The sequence below is a fragment of the Molothrus aeneus genome, chromosome 8, assembly GCF_037042795.1.
Source record: "Molothrus aeneus isolate 106 chromosome 8, BPBGC_Maene_1.0, whole genome shotgun sequence".
Taxonomy (NCBI): Eukaryota; Metazoa; Chordata; class Aves; order Passeriformes; family Icteridae; genus Molothrus; species Molothrus aeneus.
Genome location: NC_089653.1, coordinates 3,349,195 through 3,370,225, shown reverse-complemented (window position 1 = coordinate 3,370,225; position 21,031 = coordinate 3,349,195). Strand labels below are relative to the sequence as shown.

The 21,031-nt window shown below is 50.9% G+C and overlaps 1 protein-coding gene and 1 long non-coding RNA gene across 2 annotated transcripts; one reads left to right on the top strand and one right to left on the bottom strand.

The window, feature by feature from the left end:
• Positions 1-5,665: 5,665 nt before the first annotated feature.
• Positions 5,666-7,351, bottom strand: LOC136559590 (C-type lectin domain family 2 member B-like). Its single transcript, XM_066554899.1, has 5 exons — positions 7,245-7,351; positions 6,623-6,767; positions 6,365-6,508; positions 6,064-6,164; positions 5,666-5,973 (listed from the first exon to the last, which is right to left on the bottom strand). Exons 1-5 carry the CDS (start codon positions 7,349-7,351, stop codon positions 5,856-5,858), a joined length of 615 nt encoding a protein of 204 aa, XP_066410996.1. The 3' UTR covers positions 5,666-5,855.
• Positions 7,352-10,681: 3,330 nt separating this feature from the next.
• Positions 10,682-13,496, top strand: LOC136559724 (uncharacterized). Its single transcript, XR_010784038.1, has 4 exons — positions 10,682-10,789; positions 11,582-11,699; positions 12,057-12,144; positions 13,117-13,496. It is a non-coding gene; the product is annotated as an uncharacterized lncRNA (long non-coding RNA).
• The last annotated feature ends 7,535 nt before the right edge of the window (positions 13,497-21,031 follow it).

Sequence of the window (21,031 nt, the reverse complement as noted above, 5' to 3'; positions counted from 1 at the left end):
CCCTCTTCCTGGCAAGCCCCAGCAGGGATGGGGAGAGCACTGGGCAGGAACTGGGAGCACTGTTCCTGCCCAGGGCTCCTGATATCCCTCCCAGGGCTCCTTCCCGCTCACTCCCGCTGCTCCCACTCTCCCTCCCAGTTCCCTCTGGCATTCCCTGTGCTCCCAGTTCCCTCCCAGTGGTCCCAGGATCTCTCCCAGTGCTCCCAGCAGCAAAGCCCTGGGGGCACAGCGAGCTCTGCTCTTGAAGAGGCGAGACTTGAGCTGTCAGGAGAGAAAACCCGGCTGGAGCCTGCTGAGGAGGGCTGTCCTGCCAGTGCTGTGATTTTTCCTTGTTGCGTCTTTTGTTGTAATTTTTGTCAAGGTTTAATAAACCTTTAAAAAATTTTAAAAGTGAGGGTCTTTTCTCACACTGATTTTCAATCTGTAGCAATACTACAACAATAATCTCTTGTAGCAATACTGTCAGTAGTACTAGAAGGTCAATACTGTAGTCACTTTTATTTTATTCTCTTTGAGAGAATAGAAAGTTGGCAAAGCTTTGCTAAGCTTCTGCTGCTCCCTCCTTTCCCCGAACAAGCCAAATCTTACAGTGTAATTGAATTCTCTCTTACTACCAAATCTTACAGTGTAATTGAATTCTCTCTTACTACCTCAGGCAGTCAAGTTTGTGTGACTCATCCTAAAAAATTGACTGAGAAAATATCTGAAATAGTGTTGGTTTCTTTAACACTTTTCCTGAAATCGTTGTTTTCCAGTTGATTTTGATGTCAAAACCATTCCTTGTAGCTGCTCTCCATACAAAGGAACCTTTAGACATGTTTACTCTTGCTGCCAGTAGAAGAGAATTTTCAGTAATTTCTGCAGTTGCAGTAGTAGTCTCAGTATTTGTGTGCTTCAGTAGTGTTCATACAGCCACACTTCATGAACAAATAGAATTGCCAAAAAGCAAATGTTTCAAGTTGGAACTGTTTCTGTATTTAATGTTCTTCTGTGTGTCAGAGAAGATTTGGGCTTAAAAGATGAAAATCTGCCTCTGTTAAAAACAAAGAGAAATTTCTTTTATGTGTCCCTAATTTTACCTCAGGTGTCTGTGATTCGTTATTGGTTTTGCCCCCTGAATGTGAATGTGATTTTCAAAACCAGCTGGGATTTGTTGGAAATGGTGTTGGGGACCCACAAGAAAAGTTCCTCATTTTGTTGGCTGAGACCATGGTGATGTTTTTAGCATTTCCTTCTCCCTGGTGGGATCTGATGGCCCTGAGGTGGCCTTGTCTCCTCAGGGATTTCATGCTCTGAGGAAGCAAAGGCTGATGGAATGTGCTTGATCCTCTCCTGTCTAATGGGGAGGAACAGCAACCAGCAGAGCTGGAATCACCTTGTCCATTCCTGATTTCTCCCGCCAAGAGATCACTGGGCTCTCTCAGGGTCCAGAAGTCACTTTTCCCTTTGGATGGATGGTCTGAAGGCACCCAGGTGCTGCAGGTTAGGACTGCTTCAGAAATCCTTTTGGCTTGGAAGGATCCTTCTACCTAAGAGCTGAATTTAGAAACGGATGCACTGAGGCCAGGGAGCTAACTCAGAACTGTTAGGAGGATCCCAAAGGAAAAGATGCCTAGAAAAGACTGCAGTAGTTTTTCTAACAAAGTTTCTAGCAGAAGTTTCTGGACCCCAGGGGAGCCATGGGATAGTTTAGCAGTGTCAGAAGCAGAAAATCCACTCTTGGCCAGGAGCTCCCAGCTCTTCCCGTGGCACTGTCAGTAGCTCCAGTCATGATGTTTACCCAGCAGAAAACCAAGGTGACGACAGGATGAGACATTATCTGCCTAAAAAGTGAACTTGCCTTTATGGTTCCAATTTAATCTCCTGCTAACCAGGTGCAGCTGCCATCCTGCCCGTGGCTGCCCTCTGACAGCTGGGTCTCAAAGGCTTTGTTACACTGCAGGGATTCAGATGCTCCTAGAATCTCTAGCACTACTGTAGAAAACTAAATATATGCCTTGTAAAACTGTGCCTTAAGTCAGCACTGACTGCTGTACATCAGAAAGTGATTTTCTGTCTGACTGAAACAAAACTTCTTTAGAAAAAAGGAGGCCTTACATTGATGAGAATTCTTTATTAGAAATTGCAGTTGTTTTCCACTCAAATTTCCATGCATAACACAGACACCTTTCCTCCTTTCAGTCCGAGATGAAATCTTGATGAACACCTTGGTTTCAAAGTCCCTGTCCCCCCTGCAGAGAGGCCTGGAGCTTTCCTTACCCTATGCCCAGGGGAGCGTGAGCTGCCCTCCCCAGCACCAGAGCCACACGTTCCCCTCCTCAGGTAAGGGGCGAAAGGGGCCCCTTGACAGAGCACAAGCTCCTGAGGCAGTGGGCTCAGGCTGTTGTGAGTTCCTCCCCCAGCAGCCCATGGTAATGTCAGGGGTGAAAAATGCCCCGAGTGCTGTGCACCAGCAGTGACCCTCAATCAACCTTCCCAATCCTCTCCCTCGAGCTACTCAGGCTCTGGGGAACACAGGACAGCAAAACGGGCTCAGTTTGGCCCTTGGAGGGTGAGAGGCAAGCAGCAGAATCCAGCGTGGTCTCTCTCTGACCTTTCCTTTAGGACAGGCCTGTGTGCCCCCACCCCAAGGGCACAGAGGGGGCTTTTTAAACAGTGCCACAATGTCCCCGTGCCCACCGTGTCACGGTCCCACGAGGAGAGAGCCCGGGGGCGTCAGGGCCAGGAGAGCTGTGCCAGAGTGTGCCCGGCCCTGTGTGCCTGTGTGTGCTGTGCCCAGGGGTGAGGGCACACGTCCTGCTCTGCCATGGGCACTGTGTGTGTGCTGCTGTGCCCAGGGGTGAGGGCACACGTCCTGCCCTGCCATGGGCACTGTGTGTGTGTGCTGTGCCCAGGGGTGAGGGCACACGTCCTGCTCTGCCATGGGCACTGTGTGTGTGCTGCTGTGCCCAGGGGTGAGGGCACACGTCCTGCTCTGCCATGGGCACTGTGTGCCCGTGTGTGCTGTGCCCAGGGGTGAGGGCACACGTCCTGCCCTGCCATGGGCACTGTGTGTGTGTGCTGTGCCCAGGGGTGAGGGCACACGTCCTGCCCTGCCATGGGCACTGTGTGTGTGTGTGCTGTGCCCAGGGGTGAGGGCACACGTCCTGCTCTGCCATGGGCACTGTGTGTGCTGTGCCCAGGGGTGAGGGCACACGTCCTGCCCTGCCATGGGCACTGTGTGTGCTGCTGTGCCCAGGGGTGAGGGCACACGTCCTGCTCTGCCATGGGCACTGTGTGTGCTGCTGTGCCCAGCTCTGTGCCCAGGGATGTGCTGCCCTGGGCACGGGCTGTGTGCCCTGCTGTGGGCACGGGGGTGCGTTGCACTCTCGGCTGTGAGTGGGGCTGTGCACAGCTCTGTGCTTGTGAGTGTGCACAGGTTCTGCAGGTGTGAGCACGGCTCTGTGTGGGACAGGCCTGTGTTGCTGTGGGTGACACTGCACACGCTGCTGTGCCCAGGCTCTACGTGCCAGCAGGGCCCTGCTTGGGGCCCGTGTGCATTGGTGGGGACTGTGCACAGGTGAGTGTCTGTGCAGCACAGGTGCGCTGCTGTGGCAGGCTGGGTGCTGCTGGCAGGTGCCGTGGGGCACAGGAGCTCTGTGCAGGTGAGCAGGGACATGTGTGTGTGAGCACTGGCTCTGCACATGTCCCTGTGTGCACTCATGGCGGGGCATGCCCAGGGACATGGCTCTGGGTACACGGCCCTGTGCATTCAGCTGCTCTCCCACCTACAGAAACAGACCCATATCTATATATATATATATTTATATAGACATGTGTGTTGGTTTATGTGTCACTACCTAGCTCTGCTGGCTGGAGTGGCCCCTGGCTCTCTGTGTACACTCTGCTCTTGTAAGGAGAAGAATCAGCAGTATTGGGCAGTTTCCTCAAGGACCAACAAGTAGAGTGAAACAAGAAATAGAGGGCAAGACCAGGTTGGCCCCTGTGTTCACCACGGAGAAGATTCCATAGCCCTGCTGTGGGCAGCACTCCCATATCCATGGTAAGGTGGGGGCAAGAAAGGCACCCCAGAGCTCTGCCATTGCTCAGCTGTCTTGTAATACAACAGGGACCAGAAGGCAAGACTGAGTTGGCCTCTGCACTCAGCACTAAGATACACCTGCTATGAGTAGCAACCCCATGGGCACAGTAGATGGGGTCCAAAAGCCACACCAGAGCTCAGTGATCCCATTTTGTCCATTCCAAATAAGTCTGTCTAAGGAAAACCTGAGATTTTTTTCCTTCTCTTCCCACTGTCCTCACCCTCATCAATAGATGCTAGTATCACTCATTAAAATTTTTTTGGAGAGATAATCAGAATTCAAAATGGCTAACTCTTCAAGCTAAATGAGTCAGTAAAAGAGGGGTTTTTTTAACAGATGAACATTGTGATTGCTGGCTCTCACAACTGAGAGACAGATATTATGTGTATGTTAGGAGAAGTTCTGTAGCTGTAGAATGCTGTCACTGTAATGTCTCCCCCCACAGTCCCCTTTCCCTCCCCCTTGCAGCAGCCCCAGCAGCCTCGGGGCATTTGGGGAGGGCTGGCTCATTACCAGGAGGGGCCACAGGACAACACCTGAGCTCCAATCAAGGTGTAAGGAAGTGATCTCCACCTGGGGAGGGCAGAGAAGGAGCTGACTGACAAAACTTTGGGAGGGGCTGAGGGTATAAAAGGCAGAGCATCCATTTTGTAAATGAGCACAGGGCTGCTGGTCCCAGAGACCCCCCCCCCCCAGAGCTGTAATTTTTCCTTATTCAGTCTGTTGTATTGTTTTAAGGTTAAAAAAAAACTTTAAGAATTTAAAAGTGAGGGTCGTTTCTCACATCTTCCAACAACAATCCAAAATTCTCACCTTCAGGCCAGTTTGTGGGCCAAGATTTCCAGGAGTCCAGGGTGATTTGGATTTCCCATTGAGCTTGTTGTATAACGTTATAAATAACAAAGATAGGTATTGGCTTCTGCATTTATGTACTAACTTTTGTTGTGCAAGTTATTATTGATGTCAAAAATCCTGATACAGTACAAATAGCAATTACTGCTTTAGATGTAGTATAATCTGTCAGTTTATGTATGCACCTTATAGATTTGCTGAAATAGATAATATGTTAGACCATAGCATAATAGAGACTGCGTAATGTTGGAATGATTGTTTCACGTAACTAACTCAGAAAATGGTGTCAAATAATTAAATGATTTCCCACATTCAAGGACTTGCTTATCAGAAAGACAAGAAAACAGAAACAAGCATGGTGAAAAAAGGACTTTATTTACCCTCATTTTCAGGGAGTGAAAATACAAAAAGATAGAATCACAAGAAACCATGGAATATACAATTTAAAGTACAAAATAGGAGACAGGACAAAAATTAAAAAACCCAAATATTTACAGCACGTAAGTTCAAAGTTATGTTTCGATTATTAAAAACTATTACAAATGTGCCTCTAGGTGTAATATGTAATAGCATGTAGAAAACATAGTTTAAGTTAACCCTGTGCAAGCAGACAAGCATCCCAGGGTGGGATTTTAACCCATAATAAGTTATGATAAAAAGTGCAAATACTGAGTAATGTTTCCCACATATAATGAGGGCAACGCCAACTAACTGCAGGCAGCAGCGGTGGCAGGATGGATTGCAGAGACTTTTCCTTTGCAGCCCCAGCCCAGCGTTGGCACTGGGCATGAAGAGGCACTGAGGTGACCCTGAGAGGAAGGGCAAGGCACAGGGTGCAGCTGAGGAAGGACAGCGCTGTGCTGGGCTCAGAGGTGAAGCTGGCACTGCCCAGTGTGGAGAAGCTCCTTTCTGCAGCCCCTGTTACAGGGGAGCTGGGGCCTTGCTGCAGAGATACGGCCGCTCATTGGAGCAGTTGTCACTCCTCAATCTATTCCGGTCAGCCAGGTACACACACTGGGAATTGCCGAGGACAGGAACCCTGCAGGGAGGAGCAGAGGCAGCGCTGGCTGCCAGGGGCAGCCCTTGTGCCCCTGTGCCCCCAGGCCCTGCCCGGCTCCCCGGCACTCACCGGGAGCTGTAGCTGCTGCCGTCCCCCCAGTGCAGGCGCTCGCCCCGTCTGCGCAGCCCGAGCCAGTATTCGACGTTCCCGCAGAGGCGGAAGAGCAAATCCTGCCCAGGAGAGAGGAGTGGGAGCTGCCCCGGCCCCTCGGGGGGACACGGGCCCGGGGCTCCCCCCGCACGCCGGGGCTCCTTCCCTGCAAGGCCCCAGCCCACGGCTGCAGCCCCGGCCCTACGAGCACCGAGCCCGGCCCAGGAGCACCCCCAGGCTGCCCTCAGCCACCCCACACCGCCTGCAGCCCCTCACTCACCATTTCCTCATCCTTGGCAATGGCCAGGGAGGCCCCGAGCTCGGAGCACCGTTCCTGACCCTGCTCCCAGGTGCTGTAATCCCTTGAGAAGTAGTAGCAGACCCCCATGTACCCAACCCAGTCAAAGGGACAGCCCAGAACACACTGTGAGGTTGCAGGTGTGACTGGAACCTGTGGTGCTGCAGGGGGAAGAGGAGAAGCTCTGAGGATTGCCCTGTGCAGGGAGCAGGGAGCCCGCTCTGCCCCGAGGGGCTGGGCCCAGGCTGCTGCCCCTCCCTTACCTGCCAGCACAGCCACGGCCACCCCCAAAGCCAGCACCAGCACCAGGAGCAGCAGAATCAGCACCGCCGTGCCCACGGGATGGCCCCTGATCCATTCACCTGGAGCAGGAAAGAGCTGCTGGCTGCCAGAAGCAGAGCCAGCCCTGCAATCTGCTCAGCCCATGGCCAGGGAGCAGAGCAGGGAGCCCTGAGCCAGTGTGGGCCTCACTCAGCTGGCAGCCAGAGAGCCAAGAGCCTGGCCACAGCCAGGGACACAGCTGTGGGCACAGCCAGGGACACAGCAGTGGGCACAGGCTGCAGCAGGAGAACTGCACAGCCTTGGGGGCAGCTGGGGCTCTTGCTTCCAGCCACTGATGGGGCCCAGCAGAGCACCAGGCCTCTTCCAGACATCGGGAAACAGCCACACACCTGCCAGCCCTGTCCTTGGGAGGGGACACTGGCCCCACCCTAGAGACCACAGGGGTGGCCCTGCACTCACCCAGGAATCTTCTGAGGTTCCTTTTGTGTTCATTCTTGGTTCCTGATGTGCCCTGGGGAGCCAGGGGCTCCCTCACACCCCCATCACTGGTGCAGAATCCATGCTCCACATCTGCACTCACTGCACGCTCACAAATGGCATCCCCCTGCTGATGCCAGGGGGCTTCTTGGGCCCCAGGCAGGTGTGGAACCGCGGCTGCTGGTCCCTGCTGGCGATGCTGGGGCTCATTCACAACTGCACAAAAGGAGCAGAGTTCACTCTCCTCCTGCTCACAGCCGGCATCTCTCTGCCTGGAACAAACAGCACCTTGCTCCGGGGACTTCAGGAGTGCTGCTGGCAGATCCTTTGGGAGCTCGGCCTCGGGAACAGCTTCACAGCCGCGCTGATGGCACCCTGAAAGGGGCACGGGGAGAGGTCACTGCTGGTGCCGGCCCTGGGGGCTCAGGAGGGCGGTGCCAGCTGTGGCTGCGCTGTCCCCGCTGCCCAGAGGTGCGGCAGCAGCTGCGGAGACAAGCGCAGCCTCCGGGAGCTCTCGGTGCCCGCAGCCCCGGCCCCTGTGGCTCTGCAGCCGCTGCAGCCCAGCTCCGAGCCGGGCCGGGCGCTGACAGCGCCTGCGAGCTGCCGCCTGCTGCTGGCCCGGGGCAGCTGCGGCTCGGAGCCCGCCCCTGCCGAGGGGCAAGAAGCAGCAGCCCCGGGCTGCTCACCATTGTGCCCCGCATTCCCTGCCCCGGCGCCAGGGCACACCGAGCGCCGGCACGGCCGCTGCGTGTCCCTGCCTGTGGGAAAAATGACCTGGGAGTTTTGGCTTTCATATTTATGTATTAGCCTGTGCATTTTGTTAGTGATTGTAACTATTTATTATCAGTTATAACTCTTCTTAGGTGGATGCTAGTATAATATATTATATCAGCTTAATTATGCACTGTATTGCTCATAGAAATAGTAGTGTAATTAATATAATATCTATGTATCACCTATGGAAATAACAGTGTGAAGAATGTACTGTGTTGTAGACCTTAGCAAAACATCCGATGTGAAAAAGGCTTTTGTGTAACTAAAATCAGTGTAAGGCCATCCACTGACTGACCCATCCTATTGTTATAAATTGTGAGATGATTGGCTCTCGCAATTAAAAGATAACTATTGTGTGAATATTAAGAGAAGCTTTAGTGGTGTATAGTTATGTTATTGTGGTTTAGATGTCCTCTGTTCTCCCCACAGTTCCCTTTCCCCCCTGTATTGCTGCCATCACACAGCCAGGGTTGTCTAGGACAGGTACAAAGGAGGCTGCACATGTGCCCCTTGCATGGGGCAGGTGGGAATGGAAAAGCTTGGTGCTGAGGGGGTGGGCATGGCAACACCTGATCTCCAATGCAGTTACAAGAAAGCAGTCTGCACTGATGAATGGCAAAGAAGCCCCTCTGACAGAGGGGCCAGGGCTGCCTGATGCAACCCCCAGGGTTATAAAAGACTGAGCATCTACCTTGATGATGAACTGGACATGTGGTATCCACAAGGGCAGTTCCCAGCACTGCAGCTTTTTCCTTATGTAGTCCTTTGTTGTATTTTTGTTACGGTTTAATATACCTTTTTAAATTTTCAAAGTGAGCAGTAGTTTCTCACACAAGTGATTAAGATAACCGAGACACAAACCAGAGCACCAGAGGACAATCATAGAATACCACGTTAAAATAAGGAGTACAGCTAAAATCTTAGCAGAGGATGTGAAACAGCAAGATGGAGGCACCAGAAGAAATAAAATATATTGACCTAACACCCAGGATGTCATACAGATAAGCCAGAGTGTGAAGAAGTCAGAAAAAGGAGTTCCAGAAACATCAGAAACTTCGAAAGAATGGTTGAATAATGCATGAAAGACATGAACGTGCATGGGTCTTAGCGAGGTAACTTAGCGAGGTAACAGTAAAAATATAACATTGTCTGTATATCCTGGTGTATTTCTTAGCTGTTTGTTAGAAGTCCCCAGTGCTGGAAATATTGTCCTTTTATATCCTCTTACTATAATTACTATTATTAAACTTTCAAAAACACTAAGCAGTGATTTCTGTTTTTCACACCAGTGAATGGGGGAACCGGGTACAAGGAACTCGCCAGAACCCCCCGGCCCTCACCGCGACCCCTCCTCCCGCAGCGAGCCCCGAGCTGGGGTAGCACCGACCGTGGGTCGCAGCGGGGCTGGAGCCGCCTCCGAGCTCCACCATGTCCGCACGAGGCTTCGGGGGCCGCCGCCGGCGCCGCTCCGGGATGTCACGAACGGGCACGGCCGCGCCACTGCGGCGCGGGCCAGGTTAAAACTGAGCGGCCACTGGCGCCAAAAACTTGAATTGACGGGAGGAGTGCGGGTTCCGGCCGGTTTGGCAAATCAGCGTTCGGAGCGCAGCAATCGCGGCCCGGGAGCGCTGCTCGCATGCGCCGCTCGCAGCCGTGGCGCGCTCGTCTTGCACCCCCGCCCCACCCCGTCCCCACTTCCCGGCGCTGCCCGCTGCCTTTTCCGGGATCGGGTCCTTCACCGTTCTGCCGCCTCCCGCCGCTGCCGGCGCGGATTCGGGGATCAGAACCCCAGCCCCTTTGGCTCGGTTGAGCGCCGCGGAAAATCGCGGGGCTGCCCCGCCTCACCCCGAGCGCGTACCAGCTCGGCTTTTGCCTCGCTGCCGCCGGGGCTTTCCCCGCTCCCGGGGCTCGGCTTTGCCCGGCGGCTCCGGTTGGCCCCGGCAGAACTCACTCCCCCCCCGTGGCTCCCCAACCCTGCGGCGGGACGAACCCCCGGCATTTGCCGCAAAGGCTCTGACTGCCCCTGGTTACTGAAGCCTCACGCACCGTGTCCTAGAATGCCTAAACATGGGCTGAAATGCCTTTTTAAAGTTAACCTTGTGTTTTTCACTAACTCTGATTTCTCTGAGAATGGTTACCGGAGAGATTCAAAGCTGTAAATGCAGTGCTTCGTTCTTATTATCATGTCCAGCACAACACAATCGAATTTCTTTAACAGAAATGCTGATAACATTTACCATATGCTATTACACTAAATACGATCTTGAGAAGCTCCCGGTTTGTTGGACAGTTTGCCAAATTCTACATTGTTGTTTCTTTTGGTACAATTGCACTTTAAAAGGTCTGAGGAAATTTATGGTTCCATACAATTTGTGGCTGCCATGAGTTTTTCTCAATGTTAAATTACATAGGGTCAGCATATTTGTCACACTTTTTTAATCCCTCCAGTAAATCCATCATGCCGTTATTTCAGCCACGCTTGATTCACATTTTCAGTGCCTTTTGGTATTAATAGCAGCAGAATAAGTTACATTTTGTAGTACCCAGAACTGTTAAGGATCTTGATTGTTAGTTCGGTTATGTTTTATATGAATATGATTTTAGTGTTGCAAACCCTAAGCAAAGTGAGATCTGAGTAATGTTATGTTTTATTACTCTATTGAATTTTGTTTAAACTCATTTACGTCGAGGTGGATTTCTGTCAGGGTTGAGGGTTGCTGAGTTTCGGACGGGGCCGGAGCGCTTTGGGCCCCGGCGCGATGGAGGCGCTGCTGCGGCGCTGCGCTGAGCTGGCCCTGGTGCGCTTCGCCCCGCTCCTGGCCTCCTACGTGTGGCAGCGGCAGCCGTTCCGCCTGCGCTACGTGCCGGGCCGCGGTGAGCCGGGAGCGGGCCGGGAGGCACGGCGGGAGGAGCGCCCGGAGCGGGGGGACTGGGAGGGGGACACGGCGGCCCCGTGTCCGGGAGCGTGTGAGGGGGAACCGGCGGCCGGGACCCGAGGGCATGTGAGGGGGGACCGGGGGGTGTGAGGGGAGCCCGGCGGCCGGATTCGAGAGCGTCTGTGAGGGAACCGGCGGGGGATCATTTAAAGGGGATCCGGCGCCCGGGAACCGGGATCGTGTGAAAAGGGACCGGGTGAGGGTGAGGGACACCTGGCGGCCGGGAACCGGGATCTTTTGAGGGTAACCCGGCGGCCGGGAACCGGCAGCGTGTGAGGGGGAACTGGGCCGTGTGAGGAGGACCCGGGGGCGGGGGTGTGAGGGGAACCCGGCGGCCTGAAACCAGGAGGGTCTGAGGGGGAACTGTGGCGTGTGAGTGGGATCCGGCGGCCGGGAACCGACGGCGTGTGAGGGGGACCCCGCGGGCTCGAACCGAGAGTGTGTGAGGGGGACCCGGCGGGCTCGAACCGAGAGCGTGTGAGGGGGAGCCGGGAGTGTGTGAGGGGGACCCGGCGGCTTCCCAGCCTCTCGGTTTTACAGCACGGGTTACCCCAGTGAGGCATCTGGTGCCCCCTCCCTGCTGCAGCAGGGCCATGGCCGAGCACAGGACACAAGATTCTGTCAGCAGGGTCTGGGATATCCGCAGTGAGGGAGACTCCGCAGCCTGTGTGGACAATCTGTTCCTGGCATGGCGTTGCTGAGCCGCCTCTCCTCTCTCTGCCCCGTGCAGGCGAGATCCCGGCGCACTTGGGCGGCACCACGGTGTTCGGGGATAACGTGGAGGATGAGTGGTTCATTGTGTACCTGCTCCGGGAGATCACCAGGGAGTTCCCGGGGCTGGCAGCCAGGTAAGGCGGGTGCTGCTGAGCTGCTTTTGTGCGAGGGCTGCCGAGGGGCAGTGCCTGTGCTCTGAAGGTCCTGTCTTACCATTGCCCAGCTTTGGAGGTGTTTCCCCATCCCATACACCTTGGAAGTGTCCAAGGGCAGGTGGGATGGGGCTTGGAGCAGCCCGGGCTAGTGGAAGGTGTGCCTGGCTGTGGCCAGGGTGTTGGAACCAGGTACTGATCTTTAAGGTCCCTTCTAACCTAAGCCTTTCTATGGGTTTATGAATATTTAAAAAAAACCCCAGCAGACATGGATTCAGAAGTGTGTTGTTGTGCTCTGCAAGGCTTTTCCTGCTAAATTTCTAATTTCTCCTAGGCCAGTATTGATGACAACGATGGAGAGTTTCTCTTGATAGAAGCAGCTGATTTTCTGCCCAAGTGGCTGAATCCTGAGAACAGTGAAAACAGGGTGAGTAGAGCTTGTGTACAGTTGGCAAGGGGGACCCAGTGGCCTTTCATGTAGCAGCTGGAGTTTTCTCTTGTACTTCTAGCCATGTGGTGTGGCTGCCTCTGAAAATCCAGAGTGCTGTCTGTCCCTGACTGTTGCTCCCTTCAGAAGCACTCCTGAATCCACCTGAACTTTCCAGCTCTGCTAGAACCACTTGCACTTTTTTGTTATTTACCATGTCGTGGAGTATTTAGGGCAGAGGATTTGCTGCCCTCAGAGTAGGGAATGCTCAGGGCTGGAGTGTTGCTGTCTCTGTAAGGACACAGGCTTTGTCTGGTCCAGGTGAAATAATGAGCAGACACCTGCACCTGGATATGGATGGTTGCTAATGGCAGTGGATTAAAATGGAGAGCCTTAATTTGGTCATTAGCAAAAATATTGTTCAATTATTTTTTCCCTACTCCAAGATTGTTAAAAGGGCTGGAACACATCACCCAAATGGATTGCAAGTGTGTACCTGGAGTGTCAGGCTCATACTTTCCTTTTGTTTGAGGAGACAGAGTGAGGGAGTTGAGAACGTTGCATTCAGGGCTTTTCTTAGGATCAGGAACCAGCAGAGGTCGCATGTGGCAGCTGAAATGCTGCTGTTTAATGCCTGTGGTGCTCTGAAGCAGTCAGGCTATCCTGGTTCTCCTGAAATACTTCTCTAGTTGAAGAGAAACGTGTAACAATTATTGTTGTTAAGGAAACAAGATGTATTTGATGATATTTGTTGCAGTTAAAATAGGGATTTTTCCTGGTTGGGTCGTGGTCTCTGGCATCTCAAATAAGCTTTTTAGAAAAGCTGTGCTGCTTCCTGCATTGGTTCTCTATTTGTCCTTTAGACTGTCAGTGTTCAACCAGACGCATTTGGATATGAAATGAAATGTTCCATGGCTGTGTGTGTGTGTGAGTGCTCTTGCCCTGTGTGATGAGAGCCTTCCTGCCTGCCAGGTGTTCTTTTACAAAGGAGAGCTGCACATCATTCCTCCAGGGGAGCCTTGGGAGCAGGGCTGGGCCCTCTCTGCTCCCTGTCCCACGGTGCCCCAGGCGCTGGCTCTGTTATCCGCGCGCCGCGAGGAGCTCCTGGCTGCAGAGCCCATCAGAGCTGCGCTGAATAAACGCATCCATGGGTACGTGGGGCTGCATTTGGGTCCTCTGTAGCTCTGGGCTTTGGTTCTGTGTCCCTGGGCTTTAAACGTTTCCCCAGCAGATGGGATCAAGTTGGTTCCTTTACAGAAACCAGCAGCTGGAGGTTTTTCTTGGAAAGAGGGGGATCAGTGTCCTGTAGGCTCTGGTCTGGGCATCTCAAACTGCTTCACTGCTGTAATTCCAGCCCTGACAATGACAAAAGTTACTCTTCCTTCACATCCTCCTTAGACTGAAAGATCTGAAAGTTCTGTGATCTTTTAGGAGCCCTTTGCACGAGGAAAAAGATGATTTGATCTAAAATGTAGAACCAGCAGAATTGCCAGGGCTTCAGCTTGTCACAGCTGTGCTCAGCCCTGTGCTTTAGTTTTTGCAAGGATTTGACAGGAAATATGGCAAAGAATACTGGAGAGCTGGATATGTTGGTTAAGTCCACAGGGACTCATCTTACCCACGTGGGGGATTGAATTTTATGAGCCGTGTACATTTATTGTTAAAAACGCCAATCACTTGTTTTCAAAATTTTAAAAGTTTAATAGTAATAAAATGGTTATGAAAATAGTAATACAATTAGAGTAATAATAATTTGGACAAACTGAATTAGGGCAATATGAGACAATAAAGACAAGGAGTTTCGGACGTCCAGGTACCTTTTCTGGGCAGCAGGAGCCCGGAAAAGGACCCACGTTAACAGAGGATTAACCCTTAAAAACAATAGTCCATTGCATATTCATACACTTCACACATGATGCATAAATTCCATTCAAACACAGGATTCTGTCTGGTCATCGTCAACTTCTTCCTCCAAATCCTAACAGCGCCTTCGAGGCGGGAAGAAGTTCGTTTCTTCTGATAAGAGGAAGATATGATAAGAGGGCCATAAATTCTTCTTCTCTGAAAGATTTAGGTGTCCTGTGGCTGCTATCTCGCTGCGAGTCCTTTCTTTTTAAAAAGAGTATCCTACATAGCATCATTTCTATTTTAACAATTTTTATAACCTAAAACTATATTTAACACAGTACTTAAGAGAATTAATACAGTATTACTTTCTAACACAACACATATAATATTCATTTTAATATTTGCAAAAAGCCAATCATAAAATACATGCATTTTTCACACTTTTCTAATCCCTCTAGTACATCCATCATGCTGTTATATCAGCCATGCTTTGTTCACATTTTCAGTGCCTTTTGGTATTAATAGCAGCAGAATAAGGTACATTTTGTAGGACCCAGAACTTCTAAGGATATTGATTGTTAGTTCAGTTCTGTTTTATTTGAATATGATTTTAGTGTTGGAAGAATTAAGCAAAGTCAGACCTGAGTAATGTTATGTTTTTTTACTCTATTGAGTTAATTTTGTTGAGTCCTTTATGTTGAGGTGGATTTCTGTCAGGGTTGACTGTTGCTGAGTTTGAATGAGGTCAAGTTTCTGTCTCCTTCACGTTAAGCCATTTCATGTTCTATTCCAGTTTTAAAAGAGCAGTTTTTATTCAGTATTAAAGATGTAACTTTAAGTTCTCTTAAGTGTACCTCAAATGCCACTGAGGTGAAATTGAATTCCACTGCAATTAATTTCAAGTCCTAAGTTAATTTTGTTTAAATATGTTGGTTTACATTGCAAGATGTGGTTATTTTCTTCTAGAGATAAGACAGATCCCACTGAAACAGCTGTGATGAAACACTGATAAGCACCTGCTTTTGGATAGGAGAAGCTACAGCTTGTTGGGCCCTTGATCCTCTCACAGCTTGCACAGGTGTCAGTGCTGCACTGCCTGACAGGATCATTCACTGTGATCTCTTCTGTTCTATCTTCCACAGATAGCACAGGAGAGAGGGTGGTTGTTCTACATTATGGCTGTTATCCACTGGAAGCTGTTCAGTCTTCCATTGTTGTGGGTACAGCAATGCTGGAGGAATATTGTCTCCAATTCCTGAGACAGTCACTGCTGATGGATCGGTTCCATCATGTCAATTCACTCATTTTGACAACAGGCATTCTTCATAAGACACCATTACCTTATCCATAGCTGGCTTTTCATGAACTTTGAGCTATCTTTGTGTGACTATGCACAAGACATGGTGTCACTTTGGGATCTCTCTGGTTTGCTCTCCAGCTGCAGATGCATCTCTTTGAACAGGCTGTCTGCAGCCGTTCCCTGCGCTGCCTGCTCAGCCTTTAGTCCCTTCTCTTGTTCCAGCAGGGTTGCTGTGCCTTCAGCCAGGGCTGTCTCCTGATTTTCCTGTGTTTTCAGAGTTCCAGGATGAGATCTCTGGGCTCTGTCAAAAGCCTCATCTGAGCTGAGGTCCTGTGGCCTTTCCCGACCCTTTTGTGACCCATCCTCATGGGCCAGGGCTGTGACCTGCTGAGGGCAAGGCTGCTCCTGCTCTGTGCCAATCACACACAGCCCCAGTTATTCTCACAGAAGGGGATTTGCCTCAATTTAGCCTCCTAAAATGAGGGGAAATGCAGCTTCCCACTTCAATTTCCCTCAACCAAGACCATTCTGGGGGCTTTTGGACATCTTTTTCACCTGTGAAGGTCCCTTCAAATGGAGGTGCCCCTCGATGGAACTCTTACAGTGGCACACCAAGAGGTTCCTCTCCAGGGAAGCCCTTTCAGACCAGGGGCAGCCGTGTTGGCTCAGTTTGAACCTGAAGATGATGAACATGGGGCTCTTTCTGTCAACTCAAACAGCACCATAAAGGGTTCCTCCTTCCATTTAAACATGAAAATAATGGAAAAAGGTGATTACCCACCAAGAGAGGCACTAAAACTCATGAAAATGTGAGTTTTCCTTCAGCTGAGACCCTTCAAATCACAGGTGAATGGGGATCCCCCCAGTTCAAACACAATCACAGAAAAGCTTTCCCCCCTCCATTTCAATCCCTTTTCTCCTTGTAATGCCCCATTCTGGGGGCTCTGGGGAGGGACTGGGGGCACTTCCCCCTCCTCACTGGTCCCCCCTGGGGCTGCTGCCCTTGCAGAGTGCTGAGGAGCTCCCTCCCAGTTCCCTGCCAGTATCCCTCTTCCTGGCAAGCCCCAGCAGGGATGGGGAGAGCACTGGGCAGGAACTGGGAGCACTGTTCCTGCCCAGGGCTCCTGATAATCCCTCCCAGGGCTCCTTCCCGCTCACTCCCGCTGCTCCCACTCTCCCTCCCAGTTCCCTCCTGGCATTCCCTGTGCTCCCAGTTCCCTCCCAGTGGTCCCAGGATCTCTCCCAGTGCTCCCAGCAGCAAAGCCCTGGGGGCACAGCGAGCTCTGCTCTTGAAGAGGCCAGACTTGAGCTGTCAGGAGAGAAAACCCGGCTGGGAAAACTCCACAGTGTCACACAGGAACAAACCCTTAACGAGGATGGGTTTCCCTTGCTGGCACAAGGAGAGAAGCAGAAATCTGACAGGAATATTCTTCATCATTCTCCCCAGGCTTTGTCAAACCCTCCAGCTCCTGCACTTCGGGAAATAACAAGTGGCTTCTAAGCCGTACATTTGATCTCACTGAGCATGTTATTATGGATTAATCTCACACTGGAAAGCAGCCTTCACACCCTACTGCTCTTTGCAAAGAGTTTGGAGGCTGCTGCCCAGCGAGCTCCTGAGTCTTATCTTCCTTGTCAATCTTATCAGCCCCTTGTTTAATTATAAAAACATAAATAAAATGCAGGGAGCATTGGCCCAGGGTCTCAGGACTTGCATATCTCCTCCAAAGAGAGGGAAAAAAGAGTGTTTGTCCCAACCAGTGAGTTTAAAGTTCATGGTAACTACATATATTTTGAAAAGGAAAAGAGGAAGAGTAAAATATAAAGTACTGTGCCATTGGTGCTCCAGCCTATTTCTGTTCTCTTCTTTCACTTATAGCATCTCTAAGGATACTTTAAAAAAAAACCCAAAAAACCCAAACAAACAAACAAACATACAAGCAACGACAAAAAAAAACCCCATGGAATTAAAGCTGAAGGAGAAGCAATCTGGCTGCAGGCTTGTGGCACTGCCCTGCCTGAGTTCCTGTAAGGGAGCTCATCCCCTCTGCAGTTCCAAGCCAGATCCCAAAGTCCTGAGCATCAGCTTTCAGCCTTTTGAACACTGAACTGTAAGAAAAGCTGCTGGGGAGGGCCATGCTCCAGGCACATCTGTGGCATTTCATCTCTCCAGCTCTCTCAGCTCGGCTCGGGTCTTTCCCTCTCCTTGCTGCGTTTGGCTCATGCATTTCTTGAGGGGCTGGCCCTGCACTGACCAGAGCATGACCTGACCATCAGACAAACAGCTTCTGGCACCGTGGCTCTGTCCTAAATGGACCATTTCCCAAAGGAGTTCCAGTGCCTTAGTTCCACTGACTCAAGATGGCTTTTCAAGGAACCTGCTTTGATGCACTCCATTTCTAAACCAGGAGCGCACAGCGCTCCTGCACTCCCTGCCAGGGTCATTCTTTGAGCCTTGGAGAAAGGCTTTAAAGCAGCACAGAGCTTGCTGAGCACCAACAACTTCATCCAAAATTCAAATCAATAGCATGGACAGAGCCTGACTTAAATCCTATTTAAAAACTGAATTAAAGAGCAGTTGCATTGCCAATTGACAAGACGAGAAAGGTTTCCTTAGCAGTTGCTGAGATGACAAAGTAAGGGAGAGGACGGAGCATGGAGTGGGGAAAGAAGGGGAAAACCTTCATTTGCACAGTGGGGTTTTAACCATCATGGTCACACCTCAAGGACTTGCAGAAACCATTCTAATCTCTAGAAAGGAAAAGGTTCCTGGATATTTCTCATTTCAGCAGGAGCCTGAGGAAGCCCTCAGCAGCAGGAGATTGGGATAAGTGCAAGGCTGCTTTCTGGAGCAGAGGGAGCCGGGTGTGCTCCTCAAAGCCAGACCTTCACCCACAGCAGCCAGAAGGTAGAAAAACAAGGACCCAACAAAGCTTTAAGTGGGAAACGGGTTATCAGGGGTTTTATATGGAAAGAACAAGGTCTGGGAAACAGGACCTGGCCGGTGCGAGAGGAAGGAAAACGGGAGGCAGCTGAGGCCTCTTCAGATTGGAAAAGAGAAAAGAAGGGAGGAGTCAAGGCTGTGGTTAAATTCTAACTCAGCTGGGGCTGGGTTTAAAGGTAATAGAGGGAAGCTGTAGAAAGAGGAGACTTCTTTATAGTAGCAAAGTACTGGGATAAATTCACTATAGAAACTGAGAAATCTCTATCAGCAGCAGCTCTCTGCAAAGAGGTCAGGCATCCATTCCCCATGCCAAAGCCAGGCTCAGGAAACTGGGCCAGACAACATCCCCAGGTTGATCCCAGCCTAATTTTCCAAAAATTTCTCAAAAATATAATTGTGCATTAACACAGCCAAGTCTTTTTTTCAGCTTATCAGGCTTTGAGATGCCTCAGATTGAGATGCAAACCCAGCTCCTGTCACTTTGTTGTGCTCAGACTTTCCCCCTTTCCCTGACCCAATCTCTTTAGCAAGCAAGAGCTCGTAGGGAGCCAGCCAGACCAGGGGCTTTTCCACAGCTTGTTTCAGGCAGAGGGAAGGAGAAAAATAAAGAAAAAGGAGGACAAAAGGGAGGCTGTCCTGAAAAGTGCAGCCTGGCAACCTCCAGACAATGAAACACAAAGCACTCAGACAGCTCCTTGCAAATGGGGGGCTCACAAGCCTCTCCACAGGGCTGGGGGGAGTAGCTCTTTTTATCCATCTCACCACAGCCTCATCCCCAGTGTGGGCTGTTTTCCTCCACAAAGTCCATAGGTGTGTGTGCTTGCATAGGAAATTGCTGAACAACTGCCTAAAAAAAATACAGGTGGGAAAGGGGGCATTGCTGCCTTACAGACCAGCTTAGGTGGGCTGGCTTAAAAATACATACATACATATATATACATATATATATACACACACACACACATATATGTCTGGTCCAAAACCAGGCCTGTAAATATATATTTATATAGCTCCAAACCTTTCAAACCCCAAAATTAACTGAGCAGAATTGATTTTTTTTCTTAAAATTGTGTGGTTTTTAACCAGCTCACACAAGCACCAGTCATATTTTCCCCTTGCTCACAGGGCAGGTGACTGGCTGCTTTGCAGGAATAGAAATCATCTCCTAAGGAAACCACAGCTGAGGCTCATTAGGGTCATTAAAGCTCATTAGGGCCCCCAGGTGCTCATTGGTCACACCCGGGGCCTTTTGACCCACACAGCCCCAGGAAATCTCTCTGTTCAGGGATTTTGGAGATTTTTGAGTGCCACCGGTGCAATCATGTGGGAACTGCTCACTCCCCTTCAGTTTTTCTCTTAGAGGGAAGGATTGATGGAGCTTGTTGGTAGAGTCAGGGCTTTCCCTGCCACTGCAATGGCAAAAAGGGAGGTGGCAATGCAGGAGAAGATGCTGGGGATGGGGTGGGGAAGCTTTAGGAGCTGAAGGTCATTTAGAAGAGAAGGAAATTGAGGTTTGCAGGCTGTGATGCAGCAGCCCCTGTGGCTTCCATCCAGGCGAGTGCAGCCTGGCCACGCTGTGCCAAAGTCCAGCCTGATGTACAGCTCAGGGTGGTGAGGGCCCTGTGTGCCTCTCTGACCTGGGCACGGTGACCTGGGCACCCTGCCTGCCCCTGCTCTGCTCTGCCCCTGGGTTTCAGAGCTGCCACACTAGGTCCTGCAGCCAGGTCCCTTCCCTGGACAGAAGTGGGAGCTCACATTTCCCTGGGGTGCTGCACGAGGGGCTGGAGGAGCACCCAGAATTCCAGCAGCACTGATTTTAGGACCATCCATCTGCCCATAGGTGTCCAAAGTTCCATAAAGCACCTTTCCAAGAGCATGGCAACCCCAAATGGATTTGAGAAGAATGCTTCACAAAGCTTTTAACTCCCTCTGGGTTCTTCTGCTTTATTCTTTTTCACAGATTCTCTCAGTGACAGAAGGAAGAAGCAGGTTTGGAGAAAGAAAAACCAGGTTTTCTCACAGTTTTTCACATCCTAATCCTGGAAAGTCTTGGCAGCCAGACCTAAACAACCAACTTGCCAAAGTTCAGTTCCACTTTCAAAGCTTCCCTATCAGCAGCTTTTTTTCACAGGCTATTTCTGTTTGCCTTTCTTCTCCAGGTATTGTATTGAGCTGCAGCCAGCAAACATTCTGGGACCTCACCTTCAGGGCTTAGACCCTCCAGAACCACCTCACCCTGAAATTCTTCCTTTTCCCCCCTGCTGGATAAAAAACTAAGGCTTCCTGTGTTCAGCAGGAAGTTTTCATGCTCTGAGAAGTGTGCTTTGCTCTCACACTGCACTGCAGAGCATAGATCCCCCAGAGCCATAACGTGGTTTGTGTTGGAAGGAACCTTAAAAATCACCCAACTCCAACCCCCTGCCATGGGCAGGGACACTTTCCACTGTCCCAGGCTGCTCCAAGCCCCACTCAGCCTGGCATTGGACACTGCCAGGGATCCAGGGGCAGCCACAGCTGCTCTGGGCCATGGGCTTCCCATGCCAGGGGGTTGAGAGAAAATGGTCTTTAAGGTCCCTTCCACCTCAAACCATTCTATGAGCCTATAAAAGCTAAATGAAAATACTGAAGAGAAGGATATTTTTCAAGTTAAATATGGGGTATTTGTCCATAAAGACCACCAGAAGACCAAGTGAAGACACCACAAATGGAAAACCTATAACTGGAATTTTCCCAGGTTTCTCTCAGCTGGATCTGCTCTGGTTTTCTGATCACAGTAATGGCCCAAAAGCCCAGTG